The following is an 8,034-nucleotide window of genomic DNA, read 5'->3' as shown; positions in this document are numbered from 1 at the left end:
GTGTTTTATATGGTTACAGCAGAGAATCTGTGAAGTCCGTACCAAAACTAACTCGCTAAACTTCGAGTACGACTGCTAATGTAATAGTGACACATGTGAACTCCGTGAAATACCTCACAGTAACTCTTAGCTTTTTTTTAGTAACAAGCCGAATCATGAATGTGTATTTTTACAAACATTATAAGCCAACCAGAGTGTGTTTTTTTTTTCTGTAGTTGGCAAACTGGTGAAAAACCGAGCCATGACGCTTTGTCCACTGACATCTCTCTGATCGTCTGTGGCTTCCGATCACTTTTCCACTACTACTTCACCCGGAACTCGCATGTCCAAATACAGACACAAAGGGGGCGGGGCCGGACACTGCCTTATTTGGAGCTTCCACTTAGAGCGGTCACTAGGGCTTCCAAGTCAAAGCAAGTCTGTGGATTTAGAGCGCATGCAATATTTACAAGCGATTAACTCCGTCAATTACTGTCTTTGTAAATGTTGCTGCATGTAAACTGGTTGTGAACCACGTGTGCTGCAATACAGGACGGAACAAAGTGTTCAAAAAAGTCCTCCCAAGGTGAGTTTTATAATTGAGTTAAATGGGAGAAAAGTTATTTGAGAGTAAAGACAAGAAAAACATCTTCCAGGAATCAGTCAGTGCTGGTGAATGATAATAAACTGTACATGGACATAAAGCAGTCACACACACTCTCTTTCTCTCACACACAGCTGCATATAAAGACCCCAGTGTGCCTGATAGTCCACGATGGATATCATGCCTGACAATAATAGATAGAAGATAACTTGTTCTCCACACGGACATGAACAGAGGAGAACCGACGGTTCATCCAGAAGAAGGACGTGTAGATTTACTTAACTTTCTATTTATTTATCTATCTATCTATCTTTCTATCTATCTATCTGTCGGAGCCTTTTGCCTCCACTGTAGTTTCCACAGACTGACGCGCGGAGAGCCTGGCGCTGGGTGCTCTGTCCATATATGGTCATCTACGTCACGCAAATGTTCCATCCCCCTATTTAATACAGGCAAACTGGAGTCCCCTATCCAGCTCCAATAGAGCAAGTAGAGCCGCTCTTGTGCAACCAACACCACCGCCACCTCCTCCATTGATTCACAGACTTCAAATTCCCCCACAAGCAGCCCATCAGCTTCCACAGTGATCAGATTAATAACAACAATAGCCTGTGATCACACAGGAGGAGATAACCAGCGCTGCTCGTCCTCCGCGGGATACTTGGATAGCTACAGCAACAGGATCCATCCCTGCGCCTCCTGACTCCTTTTTTTCTTCTCCACACCTGTGTTTTCCACTTCGAGAACACCCGCTGTATTTTTTGTGGATACCTGCGCGTTGTCCTTTATAAATGTCGGACTGAATATAACTGCTATGACAGGGAAACTAGCGGAGAAGCTCCCTCTTACCATGAGCAGTTTAATAAACACGATCCCTGACAGTCTCTACCCAGAAGAGGACATCCCGACGTCTATGAATATTTTCACCAATACGGAATCTATTAACCACTATTCACAGATGAACACAGGTAAGAATTTCATTTACTTTTTCTTGTTTTCATTAAAGTGGTTCAGAGTGCGATGTGCGCGGAAAGGCAACAGTTGTCTCGGGGCTTGGAGCACCTGTTTGCGCTCTGGCTGTTGCGCACAAAGGCAGATCCCCGTACTGAGTACTTTTTCGGGGTCAGGTGTAACACACTCCCCACTGTGAATATCATACACCTTTTAAATTGACTGTCTTTCAGATCCTCCATGTGCTTTTTCTTTTATTCTTTCTCTTTTCTGCCCGTCCGTAGCCGACATGTCAGGATCTGAGACGCAGCGTGATACAGAGAGAGCTGGACTCATATCAAAACTTTTAAATTTAAAAAACAATCAATTAAGATATTATATTTAAGCAAATCTACCGTATTTATGGTGTTTTTTCAATTCTCCTGAGCTGAAGCGTGTTTGAGGAAATATGCTATGAACGGCTGTGGCACAAAAAAAAGCTGTTTTACGCAAAGTCCACTAAAAACGCAGTCGGCTCCTCGTTGAAACTGAAATCTGTGGGTTATGAGAAAATGTGTCAAATGAATGCGGTCGAACTGATTTAATAAACTAATATCCTACCGCAAACATGGGTCAACTACTTTAGACAATGACTTTCATTCACAACTCTGTTAACATGTCACAGATTGGGTTTTAGTAGGCGTGTGTGGCAGCTTTTCCCCTATACGAAACACATTTAGACGCCAGGGCCCCTGAACCGTCTTATATTCAATAAATTGCGAGGCCGGAGATATGGATTGATTTACTGCTTCATCCACATGAACGTATATTTCTGGTAAACTGCATAAAGATGACATGTCGGTTCGGCTCAGGCGTTAAATCAATCACTAATTGTACAAGCTCACCTTCTGAGGTGATGGGTCAATGATGCACGAAATACAGGGAATCTTCCTGAAGATCGCCCTGTGATGCCACGATTTGCATTTACCTTGTCTAACTTTGTTCAAAAATCAGTTATTATCTTCGAGCCTTTTTGTTCACAAATTAAAACAAAACCTCAGTTTAAAATTTACCCTAAATATGTGCCCTTTATTTTCTGAAGAAGTGTGCGTTATTTTATTATCCCAGCGCCACGTCTTATAAATAGTCTTTCATTTTTAAAAATAAAGTGAATTAAATATAAGCGACCTTAAGTTCATGACATACACGTGAAATATTACATTTTTCGTAATATGTATTTTATGTGACCTTTTGATCAGGACATATTTAAAGAAAATGGAGTGAAACAGGAAAAAAGGTGGTGATGCTGCAGAGGGCAGGTGTTTTAATTATGTCTCATCTTCATGAAATATACATTATAACCTCTCAAATTTATATATGTCATTTTTGTGTGTATGCTATTTTTGGGGCAAATAACAAATATACATTTTTAAAGGTCCATGCTGTGATTTTACAAGTGGAGCAGGTGTGTGCTCTGCTCTTCTATACTGACCTATAAGAAAAGAGTGGTGACTTTATTTCATGCCCCTCAATCTGTTTAAAAAATCCCACAGCAGGTTTCTTTTCTAAATGTCATAACACCCCCCACCCCCTCCCAAAAAGCAAACCAAAAAAAAAAGTGTTATTGTTCCTATGTACCTCATGTCTTGAATGATACTGTGCAATATACGTAATTTTGCTCTGTTTCATTATGATTTGCCTTTAGCCAAATTCCAGCAGGCTGTAATTACTGGGAGTGAGTATATAAGCACCCCTGTGTGTCTTTTCCTGCAAATGAAAAGAGACGTCTATTTTTTCTGTTAAAGAAAGAATTCTTTTCAAACGTCTCGCATTAAGCTTTCAGAGCACGATCAGCACGTAAATGTATCTCAATTAAGCACATGTGCATTTGATGTTTTTTGTGGCATCTTTGGAAAAAAAAAGTTAAATGTGTGTGTGCGAGTGTGCGTCTTCAGTGTGAAGATTCTGTACAATTAAAATATCAGGGAAATTTTGTGAAAAATGTGGTTCAGCTCGCCAATGCAGATATCGGATAGGAAACACTTAAAAATTTTAACCCCATTATGTGCAGATGTTCTTTGCTGCAAATGTGTTTTGAATCCTTGAGCGTGATGGATGTGGCGTCTGCCATATAATCCTCCCTGCTGTAAAGAAATCAGATCTTGCCATTCAGTTTGGCTGTCCTCCTGAGGGACACAATGACTGGATCAAAGGGGGTGTTTAGGTCTTGATTTATGAGAGCTTGTGGGATCTGAGAGAGAGAGACACACACCACTGTCTCACATGCAGCAGTCACTCACTTAACTTACAGGTCTGACAGCGCTCACATTTCTTTATGAACTGTATTGGACTTCTTTTATTTTTGATCTCTCGTTGGCACACTGGTACAGAGACATGCAGAGAAGCTGAATTTCGGACAAACAAGGACTGTCTCATCAAGTTTATATAGCTTGACAACGTAAATTTTCTAGACTTTAATTTTTACAACTTGTGCCACATTATCACTTTTAAAACTGACTGCATTTGTTTTAAATGTTGAGCAACCGTGTGGATGATTTGTTCATGATATCCGCTCTTTATTTGCTTTCATCTAGATAATATCATGGATCTGGGCATGGGAAGCGAGAAAGCAGCCGCAGAGATTCAGTATGGATCCAGCTTCCAGTCCAACCGCAGCGGGCAGACTGTCACTTATCTGGGGAAGTTTGCCTTTGACACTCCTCCGTCAGGTGGCATTGGCAGCTCTGGCTGGTGCTCTGATAACAATATCATCAGTCTCGTCAGCGCGGGGATCCTGGGCGTTTCTCCATCACCCGGCACGGTAACAACGCAGACATCATCCTCCGCAGCCAGCATGGGCGGACAGACGTCAGATATGGAGCAGGTATATGGTCCGCCGCTGCCTGCCTATTCCACCTGCAGTGACCTGTACCAGGACCAGGTCTCCTTCCACCACAGCCCTGCCACCAGCACAGCTCTAGCCTACCCTGGCAATGACTATCACTCCACATCCAAAGCCTCCATGGATGGCAGCCTTTTCTCCATGATCCCTGACTACAACCTTTTCCATCATCAGGGGGAGGTTGGAGTGATGGAGCACAAGCCCTTCCAGACCATGGACCCCATCCGAGTCAACCCTCCACCCATCACACCCCTGGAGACCATCAGAGCGTTCAAAGATAAGCAGCAGATTCACCCAGGTTTCATCGGCGGGCAGCAGCACCCTCCTCAGCACCACCCACCGCCACAGACTCTCACCCTCAAACCCATCCGACCGAGGAAGTACCCCAACCGTCCCAGCAAAACCCCCGTCCATGAACGGCCGCACGCCTGTCCGGCGGAGAACTGTGACAGACGCTTCTCACGCTCAGACGAGCTCACACGTCACCTTCGCATCCACACAGGTCACAAACCCTTCCAGTGCCGAATATGCATGCGCTCCTTCAGCCGGAGTGACCACCTGACCACACACATCCGCACACACACGGGCGAGAAACCCTTCTCCTGTGAGTTCTGTGGACGCAAGTTTGCCAGAAGTGATGAGAGAAAGAGACACGCAAAGGTTCACCTGAAACAGAAGGACAAGAAGCCAGCTGACAAGAGCAGTGGGGCAGCTGGGAGCCACAGCTCGCCACCCAGCTCCTGTGGGGGGCCGACAGTGGGAACGTCATGACCGTCACTATGTGCACTTGGACTGGACCCTCACCATGCCCCATAAAGAGACTTAGGAAGAAGGGATCACGTCCACTATGAGATAAATAGGTGACTCTTTTCCTCTCTTTTACATCCCACTTCTCTTTTCAGTTCCTTCTATTTTGAGATGGATGCCTTTAGTTTAAGTGAGAGGGGAAAGTAACTCAGAGCCTCAGCTACTGTAACACAGTGCCAGCACAAAGACGGGCACCATGGCACATTCTGTCCATAAGGCCACCGTGTATCTATAGGTCTTTGGGGTGGATACACTTTTGTAAATTTTACTGAGAATTTCTAAATTGGAAGGAAGCCAGAATCTATAGGCGTCAAAACAGACAAAATTATAATGGAGCTTTGTTAAAGGGTGCGTTGTCTGCGAGGTATGCATTAATTTTATTAGGCTGTTTAAAAAGTGCAATTGGTTATATTTGTGTACTGTCATGGATACCTTATTAGTGGCACTTGACTGTCTTTTTGTTGTTTATTTTTCGTTAAGGTGTCGTGTTTTTATTTTCTATTTGAATGTTGTTTTCTCAAAAGAATGTGCCAAATGTATTGTGGTGATACAGCCAACCTTGTTCTTATTATTGTGCCTGACATTTGCCAAACATAGAAGTGATATCAGCTTAGCACACGTGATTCAAACAATGTATCTCGGATTTAGATTTATCCGCACAATTTGGTTAAATCTAGATAATGACTGAACTGGGTTACACAGAGCAAACAATGTCTTGTCCTGTAACTTATAAAACAAACATGCCTGCAGCAATTAATGCCTTTGCCAATACTTTATTTATTTGTAGTCACTGAGAGACACTGTGTATTTTTGTTGCCTTTTTATATGGTGGCTTTATGTGGTGTTGTAATTTCTGTTGCTTTTTTTAAAAAAGCTCACCAATACTGTTCATTTTTTCAGTTTTCTTGAGTTCTGCAATTATATGCAATATATTCCTTCGCCACCAACCGGTAAATCAAATGAACTAAGAGCACAGTTAGACAGACTGAACTACTTAAATAAATGACACTGGGTTGCAAAACCAGCAGTACATGAAAGCAAAGATGACTAGGGATTCACAGTGTAAAAAGACTAAGTCACCAAAAGACGAGCAACATATGGAAAATTAAAGTGTCCAAATCCATGTTTACATCTTTTCTAATACAGCGAGACTGAGACTGAGTTGTAAACTAAGGAGTTGTTGTTTTTGTACAGTATACAAACATGTATGCAGGTAGCTACAGTAGAAGTTTCACTTTTGTACTCAAATGTCAAATGCACCATAACTCAGTATTAAATTGTGCATATATGTGCATGCCTTCATGCACACTATGTAAATACAAATGTCTGCATAAACAAGAACTTTCAATTGACTGAATGCTTGTGCGGAATGTGTCTTAAAGCTTTTTAGTAATGTAGTTATAATACAGAATATTTTGTTGTCATAGGTCATTGCAAAATTTTTTTTGGAGCACTACAATAGTGCCAAATATGGTGTATTATCTTCCATAAAAGAAAAAAAGAATAATAACATTTGCACCATCTGTACGCTTTAAAGTGGTAACTGGTTTAAGGAAGCACTAATGTGGTCTCTGAATAAACAACAAGATTTTTTTTTACATTTTGTGTATCTCCATTATAGTCGCAAGCAGTTATTTCAATTAACACATAACCCCTATTGTATAGAATACACTGGTTGTTCTCTGAGACTAAGTGATTGGATCCTTGCTTAAACAAAATACATACCAATATTTTTCACATGTGGTTCCTTATTCATTTTTTTCCTGATTGAAAGAAATACTTCTTTTATCAGTCAGTGAAGCATTTTGTTAAGGCTAACGGCTTCTATGGGATCTTAAAAATGAAATTTAAACATACTGACAAATGTACAGCAATGACCACTATTTGATACTGATGCTGATACTACTGATGCTAGCATAGTCGCTGTTCTTAAGAAATATTTTATCTCTGTGAGGGTTGTTTTTTTTCTCTAAGAATGCATTATGGCTCTGCGGAGCAAAATCAAAAAAGTCCTAACTGAGATACTGATATGGCATTTTCATCCATCACAATACATTTATTATACTTTTGGGAAAAAATGAGTGGAAAACAGAGAATTTTGAAAAATGAAGCGTGAATAAGTCATTGTATTTGAAATCATGAGGTACTCACTTCCGTCAAGACTAGTATAAAATCCATATGTCAAAAATATTGGTAAACCAATTATTCACAATTTTTTCCCTTTACTGTTTATGTGTTGTTTGAGGACCTTGTCGACATGCTGAGATGGAATCTGATTTTAAGTTTATTGATCAAAAAACAGATAAAAGAAACATTTATCTCATCGACTTTGACTGACAGTATATCTGGTTATTGGCTGTCTCAGACTATAAGGTGTGTAGGGTGTTTGCACAGCAGAGGATTTATGTAAACGTTGTTATCAACTGGAAAAAAATATAATGTTGGGGTCAGTTAGAGGCAGGAATGAGACTTAAAGAGGATATTGACTGATAAATGCAAAGGCCAAAAGAAATGTTCAGAGAAGCAGTGCCACAGAGAACACAGTGCATACAGAAATGAGCTTCCAAGGCCATGCTTTCCCTTTCCTGTAACAACCAGTTTTCACTGCTGAGCTTCCTGGCAAGTGTCCATTTATTTTCCAATTAATTTGGCCTCAGAGAGTCTTTTCTCAACTCATCTACATGGTTAAATGAGCAGACCTCCTTGCACTTTTTCAGATAGTTTAAAAGTCCACACACCCCTTAACGTCTCACTGTAAATCAATAGTTTTGTATCAAACGAAAATGTTATTTTATTGCATGGATGGTCATTG

The 8,034-nt window shown here is 41.0% G+C and overlaps 1 protein-coding gene across 1 annotated transcript; it reads left to right on the top strand.

Moving 5' to 3' along the window:
* Positions 1 to 1,056: 1,056 nt before the first annotated feature.
* egr3 (early growth response 3) lies at positions 1,057 to 6,820 on the top strand. Its single transcript, XM_073466731.1, has 2 exons — positions 1,057 to 1,551; positions 4,108 to 6,820. The coding sequence occupies exons 1-2, from the start codon at positions 1,398 to 1,400 to the stop codon at positions 5,184 to 5,186; spliced, it is 1,233 nt and encodes a 410-aa protein (XP_073322832.1). The 5' UTR covers positions 1,057 to 1,397; the 3' UTR covers positions 5,187 to 6,820.
* The last annotated feature ends 1,214 nt before the right edge of the window (positions 6,821 to 8,034 follow it).

This window comes from Pagrus major, chromosome 5 (assembly GCF_040436345.1).
Source record: "Pagrus major chromosome 5, Pma_NU_1.0".
Lineage (NCBI taxonomy): Eukaryota > Metazoa > Chordata > Actinopteri > Spariformes > Sparidae > Pagrus > Pagrus major.
Note: the sequence above shows the minus strand (reverse complement) of the source record. Positions and strands in the feature narration are given on the sequence as shown.

Bases quoted from the DNA above. Each gene is read 5' to 3' on its own strand.
- egr3 (XM_073466731.1), top strand. From the start codon at position 1,398: ATGACAGGGAAACTAGCGGAGAAGCTCCCTCTTACCATGAGCAGTTTA. The intron at 1,552-4,107 runs GTAAGAATTTCA...GCTTTCATCTAG, and splicing joins CTATTCACAGATGAACACAG to ATAATATCATGGATCTGGGC.